Source organism: Sminthopsis crassicaudata, chromosome 5 (genome assembly GCF_048593235.1).
Source record: "Sminthopsis crassicaudata isolate SCR6 chromosome 5, ASM4859323v1, whole genome shotgun sequence".
NCBI classification, from domain to species: domain Eukaryota; kingdom Metazoa; phylum Chordata; class Mammalia; order Dasyuromorphia; family Dasyuridae; genus Sminthopsis; species Sminthopsis crassicaudata.
In genome coordinates this window covers 120,757,666-120,784,662 of record NC_133621.1, presented here as the reverse complement: position 1 = coordinate 120,784,662, position 26,997 = coordinate 120,757,666, and the positions used below count along the sequence as shown (strand labels likewise).

Genomic DNA, 26,997 nt, shown 5'->3' with positions numbered 1-26,997 from the left:
TGGTAAGAAAAAATAAAAAAGATGGAAGTGTGAATGAGAAAGCCATGAGTCCCCAAACACATATAGTTAGATTGGAAAGTCCATGTTGGGTAGAAATGACAAATCCTAAACCTCCAGGTTGAGTTACATTTGAGAATAAATTTTCTAGGGCCCAGAAGAGTGCTTTGGTATATGATAAATGCTGAATAAATGCCTATTTGACTGAATATAATTAGCCCTTTCTAAGGCATAGTACCTTGTATATATATATATATATATATATATATATAGTACTAAAAGCTAATTTGGGGCAGCAGGAGTAATGCTTCCTAATTGAGTATCTATGAAATAGTATCATTGAATTGCACTTCAAAATCCAATATGCCCTACCTGGGTGTAGGGCTGGGTGTAATTGAAAAGAAATGTGTGATTCCATTGAAATCTTATGGTACTTTAAGTAGCAATGGTGGTTAAAAAAAAAAAAAAAAAAAGTCCATGCCTCTTTTTTCATGACAACTGTTCTCAAACACAGTCGAGCCAACTCTGCTTTGCTAAATGCTAAATTAGTTTGTGGGCTGTTATTTCCCATGACTTAGGGAAGGACTTAGTCCTTCATGTTGTTATTGTTCAGTTGTGTCCTCTTCTTCATGACCCCCTAGGGCCCATGTATTGTCCAAAAGGTTTTCTTGGCAAAGGTACAGGAGCAGTTTACCATTTCTCTCTCCAGTTTAAAGGCAAACCAAAGAGAAGTGACTTGTCCATGGTCACCCAACTTAAGTGTCCGAGACCAGATCTGAACTCAGGCCCAGAGCTCTACCACTGACTGAGCCATCTCACTGCCTTCGCTTTTCCCCTGCCCATTAGCGCATTTTAAAAGATTTTATTAAAGACATTTTAGGCCATTTCCTACATTCATTGATCTTTCTCTAGTAACAAAGAAAAACAGCTAAAACTGGTTGACAAAATATTCGTGTCTGAAAGTATACCTGAAGTTCCCCATACCTTTAATGAAAAAGGAGTGTATGACATTGTCTGTTGTCCAGGACAAGGTTGGTCATGATTATTACAAATAATCAGAATTCAGCAGCCTTTTAGAATATCCTTTTTTTGGTTATATTTTTGTAGTTGTGAAAGCTCCTAACAATTAGAGATTGTTTCGTTCTTTGTACTTTGAACACCAGCATCTAAAATAGCACGTAGTAGGTGCTCAACAAATATTTGATTGATTGAGACATACTGTTTGTCTAGTTCTGCTCACCTTATTTTTTGCATCAGTTCCTACAATTTCTCTGATTTCCTCATATACATCACTTAATGATACAGTAATACTTCAGGATATTCAAATATTACCAGGGCAGTGAGGTGGCACGATAGATAGAGTGCCAGGCCTTAAATCAGGAAGAACTGAGGTCACATCTGACCTCAAATACTTACTAGCTGTGTGATGCTGGGCAAGTCATTTAATTGTCTTTGCCTTAGTTTCCTCATCTGCAAAATGAGCTGGAGAAGGAAAAGAAAAGCTCTCCAGCATCACTGCCGAGAAAATTGCTCAAAAGGGGTCACAAAGAGTCAGAGACAACTGAACAACATATTTGTATGCCACAGTTTATTCGGCCATTTCCCAATCACTATGTTTTTAATTTTTTTCCTACTACAAAAAAGTGTTCCATAAGCATTTTCAAGCAGCTTTGAGGAGCTTTATACATCATAAATTATCTTCAGAGTACCTCAAATATTTTACATATATAATAGCTAGTATTAATAGAGTGCTTTAGGTATAAAAAGTACTTTATAAATGTTACTTATACTAATATAATATAATATATATTATATAATGACATAATATAATAATACTAATTATTTAATTATTGCAAAAACACTGTGAAGTAAGTGCTATTACTTTACAGTTGAGGAAATGGAGGAAGTGGTTAAGTGACTTACCTAGGGCCATTTAGTGTCTGAGGCTGGATTTGAACTCAGATCTTCCATACCCCAAGTCCAGCTCCCTATTGAGCTGGCCTTCATGTGTAGGTATGTATACATATTAAATTAATACTAATATAAATAAGACATACTATGATATGTCTAGCAATGCATTATACAGAGGTCATTAATAGATGTTAAATAAACGAATAAATATATTGTTTTAAATATTTCAACTTTGTCATGGGATTTAACATGCCAAAATCTACTTCATATCTTTCATTCGAGTTATATTACATTAATTACAAATGGTACCCTGGGCCAACTACTAACTTTTGCAAAATTACTTCTTTTAAATATTACACCAAGACATGGAGGAAAATGGGGACACTGATGAGGACCATCTCACAGATTATGAAATTCAGCTTAGTATTCAGGAATCCATTGAAGCCAACAAGAAAGAGTCTTATCCTGAAAGGTAAGAGATACAGTAATTAAGTACATAAGATATAATTTTGGAAATATCATTTTTTCCATAACACATTAAATCCACAAATCCTATTTTTAGAAATAGTAGATATTCTAGATATATAATGTATGCCCAATGCCCAAGTAAATGATGCTATTTATTCTTTCTAAAATCACATGAAGTTAAGATATGTAGTAGAATAAGAAATATTATACTCATATTACTTAGGTGACCAATTTCTAGGTAGGACTGAAGTTGATTTTGTAATCTCATTACCCATAGATTAATATAACGCCGCATGATCCATGTGCTTGTCATCTCCTTGGTATGTTTTCCTTTATATAAAAGTGTAATAATTGTTAGCCTTTCTCAAAATATAAATATAATATATAATATAAAATAATATAATATAATAATAATAAAATAATATAAAATGCCATGTAAAATACCATATAAATCATAGTATTTATTATAAACTTCTGTTTAAATGATAGAATTAAATAAAAATATGCTATAGGTCAAAACTAGATGTTACATTTGAAATAGTTTAAGATACTTTCACTTTTTCTCATTACAGAATATTCTATTATATAAAAATCTATTACATATATTTTCTAACATTTGAGACAGAAATAGTGCCTAACATTGATTAGAATCTTAAAGCTTTCTAAGTGCTTTAATATTATCTTATTTTGTTCTAGCATCTCTGAAAGGTTGGTACTATAAGTTTTATTATCCCCATTTTATAGATGAGTAACTGAAGACCAGGCAAATTACATGACATAGTTAATGAGTATGAAAGGTGAGATTCAAACCCAAGTATCTCCTGACTCCCATACAATATATTTTTCATTCTGTCATAACGACTCTCCTATTAAGGACAGTTTACATTTATATATATATATAGTACTTTAAGCTTTATAAAATACCCACATTATTTCATAAACTAAAGCTGTAAGAGGAATGTCACTACACAAGAAAACATTCATGACCCTTACTTATTTATAAAATCTGTTTCTTCTCCATAGAGTCAATGAAACCTTTATCAGATGTTTTATTTTTGATGAAAGAAAAGAAACCAGAAGGGCCAAGAGAGCATAGATCATGACATTTTGGCAAAAGCTCTTCAGAGAAACTCTGCAGTTAAGTGGCACGGCAGAGAGCACTCTGGGCCTGGAGTCAGGAAGATTCCCTTTCCCAAGTTCAAATTTGGCCTCAGATAGTTATTAGCTATGGGACCCTGGGCAACTCACTTAACCCTGTTTCTCTCATCTGTAATATGAGCTGGAGAAGGAAATGGGAAACCACTCCAGTAACTTTACTAAGAAAACCCCAAAGGGGTCACAGATTGCCTGAAACAACCAACCAAGAACAACAGATTGCTAGAGACTGGGAGTATCTTCAGCAAATGCTCTCTCTACCTTTATTTTCATATCAGTTAGTTGAAAATACTTTGCAAAGTGAACTCTACGCTCCCAGTTAAAAAAAAATTTTGCATAGCTCAAAGTTAAATGTATAATTGAAAATTTATCTAATTATTTAAGATTAAACAAAGATAACATTACAGACATTTTCATTTGTCGATAGAGTTTAAGGTGGGCATATGGGGTAGGTGGTTAGCATGAATCATGGAATTAATTGACTATCATATGGCAGGTTTCAATTCTCCATTTTATTCTGCTTTATTCAAAACTAGTTTCAAAGATAAGTATGCCATCTGTACCATGTCATTCTCACTAATGTACAATATCATAAATCTACTCTAAAATCTGTTTTCTTCAGATTTGAGGAACAAAAAATATGTTAGCTTCATATTCATGCATTTCTTATAAGATCAGAATAAATCATATGGGTGCAAATCAATGGAAAATTAAATCATTAGGTACCTTAAAGTGGTATAACAACATAACTATTATCTTTCCCCAATAGGTTTGTACCTGTAAGTGCTCAGAACAGAAAACTTGTAGAAGCCATCAAATCAGGTATCTATGCACATTGTTCAGAGAGTACTAGAGAGGAAGTTTTGCTAAGAATGGAAATTTATAATCACCCTATATGCTTAATTTAGGCCAAATCCTTGAGCTCCAGGACTATGTGAAACATAAGTATGCCTTGGATGAAGCTGATAACAATGGGTGGTTCCCACTTCATGAGGCTGCAGTTCAACCTATTCGGCAAATACTTGAAATCGTTCTGGATGGTAAGTGAACCCAGATATCATCAGCATCTCAAAACAAGAATGAAAAAAAACAAAAACAAAAACAAAAGTAAAGCAGAGTGATATAGGATTTGAGAAAAGCAATTCTTAGACTTCAAAGCACAGTCTAACATAAGGACATAAGAATTGCCATTTGGAGCACACCCCTGGTGTATCTATTCATTCCAGTATTCTGTCTCTGAGAGTGTCACCAAGACTGTTATGAGATGACCTTTAAATGGGCAGGAATGTACTCCATTCCTCAATATGCCATTATCCAATATATAGCACTTGATCTTCCAATGATCTCTTCAATGATTTCAGCAATAAATTTATCCATGTATGTTCTTCCTGTGCAGCTATCGTCCATGTACTCTTCTAGGTTCACCACAAAGGGTCCACCAACAAATGCTGAGATCCTTTTTTGAGTTATTTTGACACTGAAAATACTAGTAGTCAGTGTGAGTTTTTTTCAGTTAGTCCTCTCTTGCTATACGATAGATCCATTTTCTTATTTAAATTATGCATTTCTTTAATGGCATTCTTTAAACTGCTTCTTCTGTCTAATTCCTGTGGAAAAAAAAATAAGTGAGCTCTGGCAAATTCTACTATGCTCAAAAGGCTTCATGATCCCAGCAAGGGGAAGGACCATTTTAAGGACCAGCCTAGTTAAGTACAGGGAGGCTTATCATCAGTGGATAGCTCTTTAGGGATGAATTCTTTGGCCTTGACAATCCAGAAAGGACATTGTAATGCCAGAGAAACTGAGGCAAAATAGATTTTAGAGAGTTATAATATTTTATTTGAAAGGGAGAGATTTATTGGGACCAAATGGATCCATGGTCTGGTCCCAGGGCTGAATGAGACTTTCGTCTTCAAGAATCCAGCAACAAATGTCGGATACAAAGATTCTTTTATAGGGTAACAAGAGCGCCCACCTAATGGGGGGGAGGCACATGGGATGGGGATGACATAATGGAGGGAGGTACTGGAGATGGGGAGAGGCTCCTGATATTTTAATGATGCCTAAGATATAAGATCTTTATCCTATCAAACAGTCTAATGATTAAAAGGAAATGGTTTTAGCCTGAAGCAGAGTAACTGAGGTAGGACAATTGGGGAAACTAGATCAGGACATTAAAAGGGAAGTGTGGCACAACATCATCAGTGAATTAATTTGAAATTTTTTTGTAAACTGTATTGCTTCTTGAGATAATAAGATCCAGAAGTAAATTCATTGTTTAATGTATGATTTTCTTTAAAAAAAAAAAAAAATCCCAAACTTAAGATTTTTTAAAAGTTTGATATGTATTTCTTGGTTCTAGATTTCTGGGATTTAATATATAGTATTCTATAGATAATAGGTACTCAGTTAAAATCTGTTGATTTATTGATTGTTCACTCAGTGGATGAATTTGTTTTTTCTATTCATGTGTTTGATAGGTTTTTTTTAGACCATGTTCATATTTCCTCAGCATTGTTCTAGATATATTTGTTCAGAAAGTTTCTGATTTGGAGAAAATATCGCTGAATTATAAAACCAGAGAACTGTAATCTTTTTTTTTTTTTTTTTATATATATATATATATATTTTATAATATTATCCCTTGTATTCATTTTTCCAATTTACCCCCCCTCCCTCTATTCCCTCCCCCCGACGACAGGCAATCCCATACATTTTACATGTGTTACAATATAGTCTAGGTACAATACATGTGTGCGAATATCATTTTCTTGTTGCACAATAAACATTAGAATCCGAAGGTACATGCAACCTGGGCAGACAGATATTAGTGCTAACAATTTTCATTCCCCTCCCAGTGTTTCTTCTCTGGGTGTAGCTACCTCTGTCCATCATTGATCAACTGGAAGTGAGTTGGATCTTCTTTATGTTGAAGATTTCCACTTCCATCAGAATACATCCTCATACAGTATTGTTGTTGAAGTGTACAGTGATCTTCTGGTTCTGCTCATTTCACTCAGCATCAGTTGATTTAAGTCTCTCCAGGCCTCTCTATATTCCTCCTGCTGGTCATTTCTTACCGAGCAATAATATTCCATAACCTTCATATACCACAATTTACCCAACCATTCTCCAATTGATGGACATCCATTCATCCTCCAGTTTCTAGCTACAACAAAAAGAGCTGCCACAAACATTTTGGCACATATATGTCTCTTTCCCTCTTTAGTATTTCTTTGGGATATAATCCCAGTAGTAGCGCTGCTGGGTCAAATGGTATGCACAGTTTGATAACTTTTTGGGCATAATTCCAGATTGCTCTCCAGAATGGCTGGATTCTTTCACAACTCCACCAGCAATGTATTAGTGTCCCAGTTTCCCCACATCCCCTCCAACATTTGTCATTATTTGTTCCTGTCATCTTAGCCAATCTGACAGGTGTGTAGTGGTATCTCAGAGTGGTCTTAATTTGCATTTCTCTGATCAGTAGTGATTTGGAACACTCTTTCATGTGAGTGGATATAGTTTCAATTTCTTCCTCTGAGAATTGTCTGTTCATATCCTTTGACCATTTATCAATTGGAGAATAGTTCGGTTTCTTATAAATTAGGGTCAGTCAGAGAACTGTAATCTTATCAGCATGTTCCAACAATGGGTTTATGCTAATAAACTTGCAAGTAAATATTTAAAACAATTTATAGCAAGTAATATTTAAAGCAATTTAAAGCATAGTATAAATGTGATTTTAAAAGTTGGAACTTGTGACCATTATATGTATTATGCTTGTTGCTATTTCATGATTCCATATATTGTTTTCCCTGTCTTAGCATCCTATAAAACTCTTTGGGAATACAATACTTGTGATGGAGAAACACCATTAACTCTAGCAATCAATTCTGGTCTCGTGGAAAATGTAAGAACTCTGTTGGAAAAAGGAGTGTCTCCAGACACCAAAAACCTCAAAGGAGAAACTCCCCTTCTGCTTGGTAAATGGCTTCTTTTAGGGGCTGGACACAGTGATAAAGAAATCTATGTAATATTTATGGTCTCTGATAGAGCACCATTTAATAACCAGAGCCCTAGCCTTAGTGGCTAATTCATTGGGGGGGAAAGGAGGGGATTTGAGAGGTGTGGAAAGGGAGGGAGATGAAGAGGAAGGTAAAGAACCAGGCAGGATGATGGTAGTGGTGATGATTCCTTCAGGAAGAGGGCGGCCTTGTTAACTAAGGAGCATCACAAAAGGGGTGCCATAGTAATTTGATCTTTGAGGTGGAGTCCAGAGTCAGTTGAAAGGCATATTGCCAAATAACTGCAAAGTGAGAAACAGAGCTGTGCAGAGGGGGGAGAGAGCACCCCTTCCCCCATGTCTGTGGCTGGAGGCAAAGCTTCACAAGTGCTACGGTTTGACTGATAACTCCCCCAGATGCACTCTTTTTCTCTCCCTGGGCCTATACCATTTGGTGACTAGCTACCCTCTGGCACAAGGCTGTGTATGGGCAAACAAGGATGGACAAACCAGGATTTATCTACTAATATTTTGTAGCTTAGCTTCTCATTTATCATTAATGTATGACTGTAATTTGCCTAAGTTGCCATCAAGAGAAAGGCTAGGTTTTACATTCTGTCCAAGAGGTAGGGGATGAAGCTAGCATACCCTGCCCAGTAAAATCAACTTTAGGCTCTACATTGAAAGAAATAGGCCTTCTTCACCAAGTGCAGAGGTTTCACAACCTGGACCTATCCTCAAATATCTACTTGTGGCTTCCTTTACAACTCTTCCTCTCCTCTCCCTTTCTAATTGCATCCATATCTATAACTTATTTTTGGGGTGAGATGTGAATTTGAATCTCATAGTCTACCACTTATAAGCTATATGATCTTACCCTCAGTGTCCTTATCTATAAAATAAGTGGAATTGGGTTGAATGACCTCTAAAGTCCCTTCTAGATCTCAATTTGTGATTCTAGAATCATCTCCATGCAGATGGCCCACAAATCTAAATCTCCACAAGGAAGCTATCTTCAGAATATCAGTCTTTCCAATGTTTCTCATAGCTACTCCTTATGCAGGCTATTTAAAACTATGAACTATACAAACCAAAATCAAAAGCTATAAAAGCTTTTTTTACTCTAGACCTAAAAGTAATAATTGGTGTGAAACAAAGATGTCCACTGTCACCAGGATTATTCAGTATTGTATTGGAAATCCTAATAATATTGATAAGAGAAGAAAAAAAAGAATCATTATAAGGAATAAGGTAATAAAACTATCTACTTTTGTAGACAATATAATGATTTATTTGGAAAATCCCAAAGACTCAACTAAAAGGGCAAATAATGCCTCTTTTATCTACTACTTTAATGACTCTACTCTTTCTATTATATTAGGAGAAAGGGACCTCCCATAAAAGGCCTTATGGGAATATATTAACATGAATCCCTTTCTTTTCCCTACCTCTAAACACACACACACACACACACACACACACACACACACACACACACACACACACACACATACACACACACACACAAACACATGCACATTCCCATATGCAAATAAGGGAATAATTTTCAGATCATGGACAGATACCAAGAAGTTTTTGGTAGCCTAAGTTGGAAGGCTAAGTGGACATAATGAGATTTAAAAAATGTTTATTTTAGGTATGTTTGTGGGATTCAGGATTGTTTCTTTGCTGAGAGGAGGATGAAAAACTAAATTATTTTTCAGTGCAGGATAAAATTTTTATCCATTTGTAAGGGTAGTTGCAAAAGTGTTAGCCCTTGTAAGAATAACCCCTTCAAATCATTTCCCAGATTCTAAAGCCAGCCTTATCAACAACTGCTTGAGCTCCTAAGATGCACATGCTACTGGCAGGAACTCAGTGTAACTAAGTTTAGGACCTGCCACTGAAGAGTGATATGGAGAGTTTGGAGGGAGGCCAAGGGAGAGCAACTAAAATCATTAAAGGTTTAAAATGATAAAAGGTCAAAGGACCTGAGTTTATTTAACTTAAGAGGACAGAGGAAGGAAACTTTTTAAACTTGCTACATTATCCAAATGAAAGAAATTTATATTTTCCTGAAGTTTACATTGTCTTCCACACTTATTAAACTTTCCTAAATTGCTACTCCCATGCATGAATTACATAAAACTATATGCATTTCCAGCAACTTTCTCAGGGATGCTTGATAAATGTCTCCATTATTTACCACAAATCTAGAAAAGACAGATTCTGATGCAAATGATGAATGCTCTCCTCAATTAATTGCTTCTCTAAGAAGTCTTACATGTAGGATTCACATTACAAGGCATTACTGACAGCAGTTCTCTAAAAAGAGTCCTGGATAGTGACTGGGGTTCAAATCCTAGCTCTGTGACTTTGGGCAAGGTCTCCAGGTCTCAGTTTTTTTCATCTATAAAATAAAGGGATTAAACTAGATGAGCTCTGGGGCCCTTTCTAGCTCCATGGAACCAAAACAAGAGACTAAGAAGTTTAAATAGTTTCAATGCACCCTTTAGCCAGTTAAAATGGCTCTTCCTCACCAAGTGATAGCATTACTAGAACTGGTTACAAAAAAGTCCCCCCAAAGCATCTTCATTATACAATGTCACAATCATACAGCAAACAACTATCCAAGCTCTAACAAATGGGACTCTGGGTAGAGTCATAAGGGCTCAGTAGTCAGTCCTTCATGATATTATATGTGAACATGACAGTGGCATCATAAATAAGAATGCCTAACTTAGAGTAAAGAAAAGCTGGAATTCAAATTCGTTCCTTGACATTTATTACAAGTTCTTAGGAGCTTGTACTATCAATAATTCGTCCTCTCATCTGCAATGTTTTCTAATCTTCTTGTTTCTTCATTAATACCTAAAACATTCCAGACCTCTCTTACCCTTAAAAAAAACTGGACCTGACCCTGACATTCCCCCCCTTTAACTATCAACTTCTTTCCCCTCCCTTTCACTACTGAGTTTTCAGGATGAGTTGGGTATTCTCATTGCCTCCATTTCCTCATCACACACTCATCATTAGTGTCTTCCTACCATTCTACCCAAATTTATTCCTTGAGCTCTCAGTGCCTAAATCCAATGATCTTTTCACCATCTGAATCCTCCTTGATCACTCTTTTGACCTTGTTGACCATCCCCTCTTGTAGGATATTGTCTCTTCCTTCCTAACATATTCTCTCTTTAATCTCCCTCCTTCTTGTCTCTACCAAAAACTCCTTTCTGGCATTCTACTTGTTTGTCATCCACTTTCTATGCCCTAACATGAGGATCTCTCCAGGTTAAGTCCTTAACTCTCTTCTCTTGAAGACCTTATCTGTTTCTTCCCATGGACCTCACTATCCCTATTACACCTTACAGATCTACTCTTCCTCTCTTCCCCAGTTTTAGTCCCATAACTGCCTGTTGATCTGAGTGTGCTGATGGAGTTTCAAACTTAACAGTCTTGGAAATCTTCATCTTCCCCTTCAGACATGTTCTCCTCTTTTGTTAATTCTTTCCATCACCCAGCTTCATAACCTGATTTTTCAACCCTTCCCTTTCCCCAGGTAGTTCCAGTCAGTTACCAAGTCCTGTCAATTCCATCCTCACATCTCTCACTTGAATTGTCTTCACCTTAATCGGCACTTACCTAGACTATTGAAATAAATTCCTAACTGGTCTCCCTATTACTTGTAGTTTCCACCCTCTTTACAAACTGCCTTTTCACACAGCTGCCTAAGTAATTTCCCCAAAATACACATAGAACCCTGTCATCTGATCCTGTTCATAAACTTTCATAGGTTTCCTGTCGTCTCCAAGATAAAATACAAATGCATTAGTCTGGCGAAAATCTGACTCTAGCCTACTTTTATTAATCTTATTTCACATGATGCCCCCTCATGTAAACTATATTCCAGTTAAACTGTATAATTAGCTCTTTTTTGAACTCATGTCACCAATCCCATACCATACTATCTTAGCTACTTTTGTGAAATATAATCCTTCCATATTTCTGTTTTTCTGATTCTTTATTTTTCTTAAAAATCTAAGATACTTAGGTGACAAATACTTCCTTCATGAAACCTTCACCAAGCTTCCCAGCTAAAACTATTTTTTCTTTCCTCAGATATTCTTAAATTATCTTATTCTGAACTTAAACACCAAAAAAAGAGCAAATCCATACAGACACCAGAAAATCTCCATTTCAAATCATTTGCTTTTTTAAAAATATATAAAAGTTATATATATATATATATGTATATATATATGTATACACACACACACACACACATATATATATTGCATGTACAAACATACACACAAACACACAGCCACAGTTAGGCACTGGGAAGCAAGGATGAAAAATGGCACAGTCCTTGCCCAATGAAGGTTCTAATAGAATGGGGAGAGATAAACTGTCTTCTTAAAAAGGTTAAGGGCAGAGATTCTGAAAAAGTATCATAAGAAAATGAATAGGGAGAAATCATTTTAGGTTAAAAGGATCAGGGGAAATTTCAGAAGGGGCTGTTGTAGTTTCTTTGAAGAAAGAAGATTTCAACTGGTACAGATAAGGAAGGAAACAAAGTGTTCTAGACACCAGATATAATCTATGTAAAAAGTACAGAGGCAGAAAGGGTCAGGACAAGATTGGATAACACAGCTAGTGGTATAGTTTGATTGGAATGTAGAATGAATGAAATATAGAACTTGGCTGGAAAGATAGTTGCAGAAGGTCTTAAATGCTAGAGGAGTTAATAATTTATAGTAAAGACAATCGTCAATCAGTAAACATATATTAAATGTCTACTACTTGGCAAGGATTGTGCTAAGAGCTAAGGCTATGAGAAAGGCAAAAGACAGCCCCTACTCTCATGGAGCTTGCAATCTATTGGGGGAGATAATATGCAAACAAGTATATACAAACAAGATGTAGAGGTTTTCTGAGCAGGGAGAATGATGTACTGAAGGATGGATTAGAAGGAATAGAGATTGGAAGCAGTAAGACAACAAACATAACATTCATTCCCTGGAAAGAAAACTTCACCATTTTAAGCCTCAGAAAGTCACAGAAGTCACACACTAAGATTAAGGACCTGGAAACCCTGAAGCTACCATGAGATGTATTTATATGTTCAAACATAAGCCAGTCCCAACCTTTACTCCATAGCACTCAAATGATGCACTCAGTGTTCTTTGCAGAACTCTGGAGATCAGTTTCAAATCACAAATTGCTAATACTTGTGTTATATAACCTGAGGGTCATTTCTCCCTCTTGGGATATAATTTGTCAGAAATGCTAACAAAGAGCACTCTTCTTATCTAATATAGGTGTATTACAGATATATTTTGAAGTAAGTTCCATAACAGGAGATCCCTAAGTGTTTGAGCAAAGGAAGCAGCTTGAGATAAGTGGATTTTCTCTTAAAGGAAAGACAGGTGGCACAATGGATAGAATGCTGGGCCTTGGGTCAGGAAGACTCATCTTTCTGAGTTAAAATCTAGCCTCAGACATTAATAAGCTGGGTAATCTTATGTAAATCACTTACCCCAGTTTCCTTATCTATAAAATAAGCTTAAGAAGGAAATGGCAAACCACAATATCTTTGCCAAGAAAATCTCAAATGTGGTCACAAAGAGTTGGACATGATTAAAAAACAACTGAACAACAAATTTTCTTGCTAGGTGCCTCCATTGTATCAGTAGTCATTGGGATTTTAAAATTCTAGCATGTTTATCAAAGCCTAAAATTATAATCTTACTCAATATGGAGTGATTTTATTCAGAATATATTTTGTTTTACAAAACAAAGCCATAAAATCCTAGCACATCATTAAATGAGGAAAAGAATATGTTCATGTAGAAATCTTGAAGTTTCCTTTATACGTCTAAAGTCATTGGGCTGCATTGACATGATATGAAAAATTTAATCATCTTTGAAGTAAAAGCTTAACATCCACCTTTGGGTAGTTGATCACAAAATGTGTAAGGAAAATTAGAGGCCAGAGAGTTCATTTCATATTTGACAAATGATCCCTTTAAAACATCCCTAACAAGTGATCATTCATCTTTTCTTTTGATTGTAACTTTTAGTATATAAAATAAAAAATATTAGTGATTGGTTGAATTTTATCTGAATTCTTTTTATGTTTTTAAGCTATAAAAAAGGGTTCCTATGACATGGTGTCTCTTCTCATTAAACATAACACTATACTTGACCTGCCATGTATCAAAAGATGGTCAGCAATGCACGAGGCGGCCAAACAGGGCCGCAAGGATATTATTGCTCTGCTTCTAAAGAATGGAGGAAATGTGCACCTGCGGGATGGCTTTGGAATAACACCTTTGGGAGTTGCTGCTGAATATGGTCATTGTGACGTGTTAGAACATCTCATCCATAAAGGTACATGGGAAGAAACTAGAGCAGTAAAAGCTATCTGTTATTGGCACATAACAATGCCTTCTAAATAAATAGTCTGAAGTTATTATTAGATAAATGAATGAATGGTTGAGATTTTCCATTTATTATGGGACATTGGGGACACTTTCTGGTGAATGCATGGGAGGAATGGATGAGTCATAATGAATGTCCAGACAGAGAAAAGTCTCAGTCCAAATCAACTGAAAGAAAATACACGTTGAAAAGATTGATACTTCTGGCATAATGTGATATATTTCAACACAATTCTGAAAAAGGGAGTAGGAGAATTGACAAACTTACTTCTAAGGTTATTCCTGACATCATATGTTACACCACTATGCTTTAGTGTTTCTAAGATCTATTCTGGTTTTGTTGTTGTTGCTGTTACCCTTTCTTTTAAAATTAACATCTACTAAATAAGGAAAAATGAAAATAGGCAATTTTTAAGGGGACAATTTCACCAACTGTATATGGCTATCCTTATGATAAATGTCTCATCCTAGGCGGTGATGTTTTTGCTTTGGCGGATGATGGGGCATCTGTTCTGTTTGAGGCAGCAGGAGGAGGGAATCCTGACTGTATTTCTCTTTTATTGGAATATGGAGGAAGTGGAAATGTGCCTAACAGATCAGGACACCTTCCTATTCATCGAGCTGCCTATGAAGGACATTACTTGTAAGTAGGGCCCAGAGGACATGTTCAGAAGTCAGCTTGGTTCTTTCCTCAAGACCCTCTTATTTTTCCATAATTATTTCCATAATTATTCCATAATTAGTGAAAAGCTAAAAGTACCTTTTCTGAAATTTTTGCATGCAGGCTCAAAGTTTTAAAGATGGCTTTCACTACAAAGGATCATCATAGATCTAGAAAAAGTTTGGACCCATATCTTCTAACTCCATTATACAAAGCTTCACCACAGTGCCTTGTATTAATTTTTCAAAGGGATATTTTAATAGCATATTGGTTAATTCACACTAGAACTAATAGGTATTAGATAAGGATAGGTTGAAATATTCCATTATTTATAGACTTAATTATACATAGTATGTATAGAGGAATTCTGTTATTTAGTGTGTCATTAACCTCTATAATAAACAAAAAAACTAGTATTTACAATAGTAACTAGTATTTGTAATAGTATTTGCAATATGTAATGATTATTGAATATTTCTCAGACTCAGAATTCAAGTTAGTAAAGTCACTTAGCTATAGATTGCTCACAATATACTGTAGAACTTCAGAGAAATGGTATTTCATCAGCAATGGAACTGTCTCTATTAAAACATTGTAAGTCCTCCATGCCTTAACAAACAGTTTTTCTAAGTTTCAATGGCTAAAAAACTAATCATCCTATGATCAGCTAGATTACAACTTTGCCAAAGCTAGCTAAACCAATCAGAGGTCAGATCATTAGCCTCATACTTGAAACCTTTCTATCTTGGTAAAGCCTGACAAGAGTTTATGCTTTGCTGATAAAGGCTTCAAAACCCCAGGGACATGTCCATACCATTGAAATTTGAGGGTTAAATTCACAGTGCTACATGAATGAGATTGAATGAGACACTGTTTGCTTTTACTTGGATTTAATCCCAGTGTCCATAAATTCACACATGATAGCTCTGAATTTGATGCCATAAGAAATCAAATTATCTCTAATTATGTCATTCATACATGATCTAGCTGAGCAGTCAAGTGTGAAAAGTTCACAACCATTTATCACCTGCTCTAGAAATGGTGTGATTAGGGATCTTGTTTAGTTTGATTGACAATCCAATAAAATAGTAGAGTCTTCTCTTTCAGGTCAAAGCACACAAACACATATAGGAAATGCATATCCATTATATTATTTTACAGAGATTTCTCATCTTGTTTATGTAACAAAATAAAAATTTTAAGAGTGCTATATAGTAACTAAACCTGACTTTTTTATTTATAATTTTAAAGAATGTCTTACTTGCCTACATGCGAACATTGTTCAGCTTAGAAATTTGGACCTCTATCTTCTTTGAGGTGGGGAATACCTTCGAGTACAACGTTTTTCTATTCATTCTACTCAGCAACTTTTTCTCATTTATAAACTTAACACCTGAGTGAGCAATGGTGAGATTAAATGATTTGCTCATGGTTACACAGCTAACTTATATAAGAGGAAGGACATGAAGTCAAGTCCTCAAAGGCCACTGTCTCCAAAGCCTGTACTGAGCTGCTTCTTTTAAATAAAATTTATTCAAAGAAACTCTGAAGAGCCTCTAAGGAAACTAGAATCAGAAACAAAAATAAAGCATGGAAATTTAGGAGTTATTAGGAAGACTGTGTACATAGGGTTAAAAATTTTATATCAAAATATGTTTAGAAGGAAAAATAAGATTTTATGAATTTTGATTTTTTTTTTTCATCTATATAGCATGGACATCTGACACTCTTTTCCAGGGCTCTGAAATATCTTATCCCAGTAACATCCAAAAATGCGATACAGAAAAGTGGGTTAACTCCCATTCATTCAGCAGCTGAAGGCCAAAATGTGCAGTGTCTAGAATTACTCATTGAAAATGATTTTGATGTCAATACTCCCCTGGCTGATCACATTTCTGAGAACTACGATGATGGACGGAAGACTGCTCTGTATTTTGCTGTTTCCAATAATGACATTCTCTGTACAGAGGTTCTATTGGCTGCAGGTGCAGATCCAAACCAAGATCCCCTGAACTGTCTGCTTGTGGCAGTGAGAGCTGGCAATCATGAAATTGTCAGATTGCTTCTCTCCCATGGAGCAAATGTCAATTGTTACTTCATGCATGTGAATGACACTAGGTTCCCCAGCGCCATTCAGTATGCTTTAAATGATGAGGTAATGCTTAGACTCTTGCTAAATAATGGCTTTCAAGTGGAGATGTGCTTTGATTGCATGCATGGGGATATCTTTGGAAATTCCTTTGTGTGGTCTGAGATTGAAGAAGATGTTCTACCAGGATGGACTTCTTGTGTAATAAAAGATAATCCGGTAAGTTAGTTTCCTTTTTTTTTTTTTTTTTTTTTTTTTTTTTGAGTTTTGTTATAATCTTCCATTACTAACTTTGTATGTGGAAGCTTACATGTGCACGTGTAAGCACACTGAGAAAATAGTAGCTTTGGTGGTGTTTTCATTACTTCAATATTCCTAACAAATACCTATAATAATACATAAAATAGATTATATAAAATTTCAATTTACCTTTTGAATTAGAGTTGGGTCAAAATGAGTTCAGAAGAATTGGAAAATAACTAAGAACATATATGGTTTAGGTTATTGGATAGAAGACTGATGAAAAGTAGAAGCAGTTATTACTGAACATAACATATTTCTCTGGGCTGATAGTTTCAGAAAAATAAGAAACTATTTTCCAATTATTTTGATTTTGTCATAAGGAAGTACCTGCATCTATACTCAAAGATGAAAAGAACCCATGTTTTGAAGGGACCCTTGTTTTCTGCAAAGAGGGGAGTAGTGTTTTTGGATACCTTCATTATAAATAATCTGCAACGCTATGTATATGTACATATACATATATATAATATATATATATTCATGTATAGTATTTTAAAAATATTAATCTATATATTTTTAAAAATTCTTTCAGTTCTGTGAATTTATTACAGTTCCTTGGATGAAGCATTTGGTGGGTCGTGTTATGCGTATTTTAATAGATTATATGGATTATGTCCCTTTATGTGATAAACTGAAATCTACACTAGAAGTACAGAAAGAATGGCCAGAAATTCGTCAAATATTAGGTAAAAATGAAAGTTTGTTATTAAGTAAAAAATTTCATGTGTTTTCAATTCAACCTGGAATAGTATCACAACTTTCTTTGATAGCTCATCTTTTTAAACTTTGCGTTTTTATCTCTTAAATAATGTTCCTGTGCCCTTTTATTGGTTTTAACATTTCTCTTGATGTAAGAGGTTTCTCTGATATTTTTCCAACTGTCTAATATAGTTATATAACTGAGAAGCTCCCTATAAGATTGAAGTAAAAAAATTAGTTTCTTTAAAACTATGATCCTGAGACTCAAGTCTTGGCTTCTAGTCCTTGCTCTGTCAATTGCAAATATTGTGACTTCAGGCAAGTAATTTGAACTCTCTTGACTTTGGTTTCCTCATCTAAAAGATGAAATAAATTTAGATTATGTGATCTCTAAAGTTGTTTCCAACTCTAAAGCCTATAGGTCAGTGATATTTACAATAAAGCTGTCTGTCCTCGTCACTGCTTTTATTTCTTAAGATTCTTCCTTATCTTTGAAAAAATTTTAAAAAATAGTTTTTATAACAGTAGTAAACTTTCTAAGACTGTAAGATAAAAACCAGACCATAAGGTAGCATTGTGATAATAAAGTATATTGAAAACATGCCCACAAGTTATAATTTTAGTTGTAGAAGAGCAAAGAGAGGAGTAAAAGAAAAAGTTCCCCAGTGTGAGACTGTTTAGAGTTAACTATAATTTGACCTGGAAAACATCACTAAGAAACTTCCTTATATATTAATTAAATGGAATTTAAGAAAACAGCTTTAGATTTTTGAAACTTGAATTTTTTAAATGGACAATGGAAAGATTCATGTTGCAGGGAAGTAGATTGTATCACACTGCCAGTACTGACCAATATGAAGGAAATAGTTGGAAAAAATATTAAGGACGTGGATGACTGAAAAAAGAAACATCCATGAAGTGAGAGTCAAGATTAATATATTGGCATCTCACATGTTGCATTGGTATTCACAAAATAACAAAAGAACCAGATGGTAGTCATCAGCTTACTGAGCAGATTTCTCTTTGAAGTATTATGGAAAGAGGTGAACAAGAATCACATCAGATGAGAAGCCATGGTTCAGTCATAATCTGCTCTAGTCTGTTGAAATATTAAAGTTTTTTTAATTTGAGACTTTGTAGGTCAATAATACATATTCTTTGTTATTATAAGTTAAAATATATATGTATGTAGTAATATGACATGAATAAAATAAATATATAAAATAATAATACTTATTCCTTGGATTTTATAACAGGAATAAATTGTTCTTAGAGAAGAAATAACTTATATGCATCACATAGCTGCTTCACTTATTGAGCTAAAGTAATAAAATATAATTCCATTCCTGAAAGGCCATTCCCTAATCATTTAGGAACCTGAAAATGAAAATCAGAATCTTGAGTTAAATCCAAACTGGCATCTAAACTGGTAGCAAAATTATGGGTGGTGTTAAGATTTTTATTGTAGTTTCAGAGTCCGTTACACTAATTAAAATTGAATTTGCAAATCTATGGATTGTAGTAGCAATGAATTTGAGTGGAGAGAGTATATGTTTCTGACCAGATGGAAAAGATCATAAACTAACTAGAAAGAAAGACCTTTAAATTTTGAAGCACTCAATGAAGCACAGAACTTTCCCACATGTAAGAGTGAGGATAGATTAAGTCAATTTATGCTTTACCCCACTCTACTTAGAATGATAAAATGCTATGCTCTGGTGCCTTAACCAAGTAAAAACACCTGTTTTGAATCAGTTAATCATAAACTGCAGGCTAAGCATAGAAAAAGTTTAATTGATTTAGATGTCCTTAAAAGGCACTGGATTAACTGGAATGACATTGTACCAGAAGTATATTCAAATTGGTTGAGGAAACTTGGTTATTATTATTATTATTATTATTATTATTATTATTATTATTATTATTATTACTATTACTTTTATCCATGGATTAATTATAAAATAACAAAATAGTTCAGAACTTAGAAATTCAAGCATCTAAAAGCTTAAAAGCCTTTTAATCAAGTCTTTGAGTAGAAATCACTTGGAGGGAAGGAGAAAAGTCTTAGCCATTACCTCAGTTTCTCCTGGGCCAGAGCATTTATTAAGCATTTACACTGCCAGGCACTGGGATAAGCACTGGGAAAACAGGTCTGAGTGAAAAGACAGTTCTTGACCACAAGAAGCTGACATTCTAATGGGAGGAGACAGCATATAACAAGAAGCTGAAGACAAGGGTGGAGGTAGAGGAATATACCTTTGTGGAGGCGTGATGGAGAAAATCAGAGAATCAGGAGCCTAACCAGGAGAAGGAGAGGAGTGGGAACACAGTTGGACTGGGTACTTTACACACAATGAAGACTCTGGGAATAACTGATCAGTCAGTGGAATGGGCTGCAGGGCCTAACATTTCCTTCAGGGAAAAAGGGCTGCTAGGGTATGGGGAGAAAATCCAGAGTCACAAGTGGAACCCGGAGATAAATTAAGATCATTGGCATCCTAGGAACTACTGAGGATGGGAGTAAAGGGGAAGAGTAGCTTCAAGTCTCTACAAAGAGACCAGCAGACAAATAACAGCTTACCTAAGGGAAATATATTGAGAATTCTTGCAAAAGTGCTCTCAGGAGCTGTGTCACCTCCTCGGCCAAATGTGTTCTTAGTTTGAGACCACTTTCCTCTAGATTCTGTATTGTGGGAGAGTGTGTTGTGAACTTTGGAGAGATACCATCTATACAATGTAATAAATATCCATTTCTAAAGTTACTTAAGTCTATCAGCCTTATTGGGATGACTGAATAAATACATTGTAATTACAATTATTGTTCTATGGGAAATGATGAGCAGGGAATTCTCAGAAAAAACTTGGAAAGTCTTCCTTGAACTCAAGCAAAGTGAAATGTACTCTGTATAAAGTAATAGCAATGTTCTGGGATGATCAGCTGTAAATTCTTTTGCTATTCTCACCAATACAATGTTCCATGACTACTTTGAAGGATTTATGATGAAAAATTGTGTCTGAATACAGATTAAAGCACTCTCCCTCTCCTCTTCCTCCTCCCCCCCTCGTGTCTCTGTCTCTGTCTCTGTCTCTGTCTCTCTCTCTCTCTCTCTCTCTCTCTCTCTCTCTCTCTCTCTCTCTCTCTCTCTCTCTCTCTCTCTCTCTCCCCATCCCTCTGTCTCTGTCTCTCTACTAGAACTCAGTTACCTTTTGGAACTCAACTTACCTTTTAATTTGGAACTCAGTTTAAAAAAAATGTTAAAAAAAAAAGTAGTATAATCTTAACAAGTTTTCCCTGACATCAATCATTTTTATATTTTTAGTTCTTTAACACCTCTACAAAAATTCTATTCTGCTTCCTATAACAACATGGAATAAACCTTTGGTTCTTAGAGGTTATGTCAATGGAACTTGGGTTTTGGTAGAAACTACAAGATGATAAATCTTCATGTACAGGTCAAGCAATAGGTAAAATGACTATGTTTGTTGACTGGGGACCAACCCAGCTCATGTCAGAAACTGAATCTTATCACCAGACTTGGATACCAGATCTAAGATTTTTTTTTCTTTTTTTGGGCCACACCAAGCATTTACTGTTACATAAAAGGATTGAATTCCATTGTTTAAGAGACTTTTTAAGCTAATGGAATCATGGATCCTTGGAGGATTTAAGTACTTCATCAGCACCTCCACAAAAGATCTGGCCTAGTATGGCTTGGAGATTACACTAGATTCCTGAAGTCTGTGTGCCAGTAGAGCACTTAAGCCCTGGCAGGCTGAGGAAAACTAGATCATTTCCTAGTTACAAGCCTAGTCTCAGACTGTAAAATTTGATGACTAAGGACCAATTTAGTTGATAAGTTCAGAGAGAAGTTTATCTTCAGAAGGTTCACAATCAGTGGATGACTTTTCTCAGCTCCTGGAAAACATCTGCTCAAGTACAAGGGCATCGCCATTTGCCTCAGTGAAGGCACCCCTTCGTATGGCCAAAATCTCAAATTGAATATTGAAGTATATTACTTCAACTTGTGAAGACTGATCAACTACAATTAATGTACCTGGCCACTGGATGTCAGTGTTGTTCTATTTAAATATAACAAAATGGATTCATTCGGGTGTAAAGTAAAATTACAATAAGCTAAAAGTAGAAATAATGATTCTGTTCAGCATGTTTATCAACATTCTATAATCAAACCATTGGGAAACAGTGTTTCAATAAAATACATATGTTTAACTGTTAGAACATTTACAAAGGGGATTAAAGCACTTTGAGAAAAGAGCACTAATTGTTCAGAATGACATACTAATATTTTTATACTTATTGTCATAAAAATATTTTGGAGACTATAGGTCTGGGAAATTGATGTCAGGAAACTCTTAGAAAGGAAACTCTTACCCAAACACATCTAATATAATGATAGCTACCATTTATAAAACACTTACAATATACTAGGCATTCTGCTAAGCACTTTACAATTATGATTTCATCTAATCCTCACAACAACCCAGGAAGGTAAGTGCCATTATTATCCCTGATTTGCAGATCAGGAAACTTAGGCAAACAGAAGTTAAGTGACTTGTCCAGCTAGTAAGCATCCGAAGTGATAGATTCCTGACCAGGACTGGTGCTCTATCCACTGCACCACCTACCTGCCTCTGCTTCTATTCCACAACTTAAAGTCTTTAGCAAGGTCTCTGAGTAATAAAATGTCTGGGTCAGAAATGGAATTTGAGCCCAGGTGTTCCTGATTCTGGTGCCAGGCCTCTATTCACTAGCTGTGCTGCCTTTATTAAAAAACAAAACAAACAAAAAAAAAAAGGCAGAAAATCTAAATGGTAAAATATATTGCCATCTGGTACTTAACCAAAGTATTATTTTTTTTTAATTGAAATTTCTACTGATGTATGAGATTGACAAAAGCATAAATTTGAGACTGATCCTATATTTGAAATGACGTATAGATGTAACAGTTTCAAAGGTATGTGATAAATTTGAGGCAGAAGTTATTTGGATGCTCAGGAAATGAGTAGCACAAAGAGCACAGGAAGAAATGTATAAATATCATTCTTTAATAGGTCCTAAAAATGAATAGAGAACCAATTAACATTCTGAACATATTTTTCCATTAGCAATCTGTCATAATCCTTTATTTGAAATGAACAAGAATTGTGATTTTCATAATGTTCATTCCCAAAACTTATATCCATATTATTCTGCAACAGAAAGGCTCATATGGTCTGTTTAATAATACCTTTTCTTTTCTTTTCTTTTTTTTTTTTTTAGAAAACCCCTGTTCATTAAAGCATTTGTGTCGATTACGAATTCGAAGACTTATGGGACTAAAGAGACTATGCAAACCAGAAATTGTAAAGAACCTTCCTCTACCAACTATCTTGAGAGAATATATCTTATTTAAAGAATATGATCTATATGGACAAGAATTAGGGTTATCATGATTCCTAAAAAGTTTTAAAAATCATTCCTTCTCAATATATTGTTGGAATTATTCAGTAAATTTAAGCATATTTAAAATCCTTTAATAATTCTGTTAAACAACTTTTTTTTTTCCTTTTAGGAGAATGTCTTTTATAGCTCCAAATGCCATTTTTACTTAGATTTTTAAAATTTCCTTATATCTCTTAATTTGACATCTCCCAATGATCTGATGGTAAGAGACAATGATGTCCTAGAGACATGATTGCTCTTAATTCATTCAACTAGGCATGGTCAATGAATTACTCATGCCTTTGTTTTCTTTACCAAGGATTTGTTGCTTTATCTGAGTAGTATTAATTGTAATGTGTTCTGATAACTTCATTTTTAAAAAATCAGACATTTGTTCCAAGCCATAATTTCCCTTTGATGTGTGTTCCCCAAGTAGCAGAACTGCTATTTTTTGGATGAACAAAGAAAATTAGTTAAGAAACTAAGATTTTTAAACTCCCCCACTTTCTTCTCCTGTAAACTACACGTGCTTGACTTGAACTGTTACAAATCATGTATTTTATTTTATGATCTTACTGTAAGGTCTTGACAAATGCTGTACTGATTTCTATTAATGCAATTGTAAGGGAAAAACAATCATAAAGATGCTAGCCTGAGACATGGCATTTCAAAGTATGGGACTAGCTCTAATGGAACTCTGACATTTTCTTGTTTTTTCCTTTAATTGATTTCTGGGTCAATTAACTAAATGAAATATCAGATCCAAAACATTTGAACTAACTCAACATGTTGTAGGCAGACAATAAAGAAATTCTCTTGACAATCATGGAGGAAAAAAACCAAAACCTCCAATACTGAAGGAATCACTAACATCCAGAAGAGATTTGATCTTTTTTATTCCCACAAGACTGAATTTTATTGTGCTTTTGTTTTCCAGGGAGCTCAGTAAGAAAGGGGAGGCAGTGTTTCTCATATATTAACTGGGAGAAAGGAACAACTGCACCCACTAATGAGACTTAAAAAGAAGTTAATAGAATCCTGGTTCTGTAGCCGCCTTATGACAAACTTCTGGATGCTGCCTTTCATAAAGCCGAACTCTCCCATGCTGTTTTGTTCACTATAAGATCTGCTTAGCATTATACAGAAGGTCTGTATATCATTGAACATAGGATAAATTCTGATTTTCAGTGTGCTCTCATGAAATATCACCTTATCTGGTTTAAAGTAAACCCAGCCAACTCTTGAAGTAATAAAGAGACAAATGTGATATTGTCAGTTTTTAGAACTAATAAAAATGTTAAAATTACATGAACATATTATAATATTTTTCAGCAGATATTAGGAAGAAATCTATTGCTAAATTACAGCAGTACATGTTGCATCATTTAGAATAATGGGGATGATGTGTAAGGACCAGAAAGAATGGAATCTCTCAGGAAGAGAAGGAATGTTTGTAATTGTGCCTTTGCAATTTAGGGATGGTTAAGTGTGAAAATAGAAGGCCACCATTTCCTCTCCAGAAAACACTTGCTATGGCCTTGGACACAAAGATCATGCTTGTGTTTTACCTTTGCCGTTGACTTTTTCACCGGCATAGACTTGGAGTCAGGAAGCCCTGGTGTCCAAATCTTGTTTTAGCTCATAATAAGCTTGGTGACTGGGGATTTAGCTGCTCTGGGCTTCAATGTCTTTTTCTTGAAAGCAAAGGGGTTAGACTCAGTGACCATAAGGTTGCTTCTAGTTTTAAACCTAAGAATCAAAATGGTTACAATCAACAAACCAATGTCACAGCCTCCTTGGGACACAGTGTCATAACTAATACATTCTGTTTGAAAACTCCAAGACAAATCTGTGCATCAAGTCAACTTCCCCCAAACAGTTATATCCAACCAACATTATTAAGTCCTGACTCTTTGTAAGGTACCATGGATTTCCTAAGGCAAAAATGAAACAATCCCTCCCCTTAAGGAATTTGCAGTCTCCCAGAGGAACACTGTTTACACAAACCTTGTAAGTTATTTTCTGGAGAGAAAGAACATTAAGGGCTGGGGGGTTCAGCAGAGTTTTCCCTATGAGAGGTGTTACCTGAGCTAACCCATGAAAGAAGAGATTTTTTTAAGAAGCGAAGGCAGGGAATTCACTCTTACCCTCAGGGTGGTCCAGTAGTTATTGGTCCTCCTGGCACCCCATAGCCCAATACTCTGATGTTCTCTGATTGCTAGAATAAAGGGAGTGAGTGGGCCTTCTCTGTAGAGGCTCTGTGCCAGCCTCATAGGGCAGTAAAGGCACCCAGTGGTCAGCATGCCGGTCCTGGAGCCACTTTCCTGAGTTCTGGGCACTAGCTGGGTGACCCTGGACAAATCACTTAATCCTACCTGCCTCAGTTTCCTCATCTGTAAAATGAGCTGGAAACAGCCAACCATTCCAGAGTTTGCACCAAAAACAAGTGAACAGCACCACCTGTATTCTGAGTTGTATTGGATTCGAGTCTTATAGTCTTTTGTTTGTTTGCATTGCTGGAGACAGTGTATGTGTTAGTTGTCTTGGCTTTCTCTACTCTTAATTCCCTGTGGAGCTTCCAAAGCTGGGGACACATAGGATCATGGAGACACAAATGAGATTTCTGCCTGTGCATCCAGCCCTGCATGACTCAGGAACTTCTATGATACCAGCCAGTGTGTGGATATAGTTAGGCTTTATAATACTATTAAAAATGGTGCCAGAAGTATTAACAGATTCTCACGGTTAGCCAAAACTACTTCTGAGGTGGTTGGTGGAAAAACAGCAGGGTGTTATCCCGAGCTTATTAAACTCCATTCCTTTGATTTGACAATCACAATCCTGATCCAACAACCCCTAGCCATAAAAGAAGAATTAAACTAGATGATGGAGAGGCAAGGTCAGAGAAATAAACTTGTATTTGCTCTTGGTGATCTTTAACTTAACTGCAGTAAATGGAGAAGATTGGAAATTAGTTGTTTTCTTGTGGAGTTTGAATTTAAGAATAGGGAACTCCCAAGTTCTAATCCTGGCTTTGTCAGTGACTCCATTCAAAGCCTTTTGCTGGTCACTTGGCTTTCAGGATTCACATTCCAGTCAGCTGAAAAGTGACCAGAATTTCCTCTTGTCCTGGAAATTGGCTTTATTCTGACAATCCCAGGCTATCCTGACATCATTTAAGATAAAACTCCTTGGAAAAGTATGTGAATATTGGTGTCAGTGTGGATTATGTCAGAGGTACAAGAGATACTAAATATTTTATGTACTTTGTGATGATGGATATGATATGTAACTGAAGATGATATGGAATTCTATGCAAAATGGTAAAGAATCAATGTGAATTGAATTTACTAAATATATATATATATTTATTTATATCTAGACATGATAAAGTAAGTTTAAAAAATACAAGACTTGGTGTCGTAACTCCTGTGTTTCATTTCTAACAATCATTTATTTGCCATGTGATCATGATAGGTCGATTTCCACTTGAAGATAATATTTGAAAAGTCTTAATTTCAACAATGTCATTTTGGATAAAGTGCATTATATACAGTAAAACATAATATACATGTGAGTTAGTATTATATCACAGAATCAAAGAATCACAAGAACATCATAGATTTAGAACTGGAAGAGATCTTTGATATCATCTAGTCCAATTACTTCATTTTACAAATGAAGAAAACTAGGATACAGGAATAAGATGCAGGAGGAATTAAGTAATAGAACTTGGATTCAAATGTGTTTCCTGTTTCCAACTGTAGTTGGGGGCAGTGGTGGTAAAATAATAATAATAACAGGCAAAGTAGGATGGGGAAA

General features: G+C 35.2%; 1 protein-coding gene across 9 annotated transcripts in view; it reads left to right on the top strand.

Annotated features, from left to right (window-relative positions):
• ASB15 (ankyrin repeat and SOCS box containing 15) overlaps positions 1–24,481 on the top strand; it is a 55,420-nt gene extending 30,939 nt beyond the window's left edge. For 4 of the 9 annotated variants that reach the window (XM_074268100.1, XM_074268101.1, XM_074268102.1 and 1 more), the window contains exons 3-11: positions 2,272–2,380; positions 4,301–4,353; positions 4,440–4,571; positions 7,359–7,517; positions 13,685–13,930; positions 14,452–14,623; positions 16,379–16,949; positions 17,566–17,719; positions 23,014–23,838. In XM_074268100.1, coding sequence (XP_074124201.1) covers positions 2,274–2,380; positions 4,301–4,353; positions 4,440–4,571; positions 7,359–7,517; positions 13,685–13,930; positions 14,452–14,623; positions 16,379–16,949; positions 17,566–17,719; positions 23,014–23,186 — 1,767 coding nt within the window. In that variant the 5' untranslated portion in view covers positions 2,272–2,273 and the 3' untranslated portion in view covers positions 23,187–23,838. Of the gene's footprint in view, positions 1–2,271; positions 2,381–4,300; positions 4,354–4,439; positions 4,572–7,358; positions 7,518–13,684; positions 13,931–14,451; positions 14,624–16,378; positions 16,950–17,565; positions 17,720–23,013; positions 23,839–24,112 lie in introns of those variants that run through there. The other 5 variants (XM_074268104.1, XM_074268103.1, XM_074268108.1 and 2 more) reach the window with 5 other exon arrangements.
• The last annotated feature ends 2,516 nt before the right edge of the window (positions 24,482–26,997 follow it).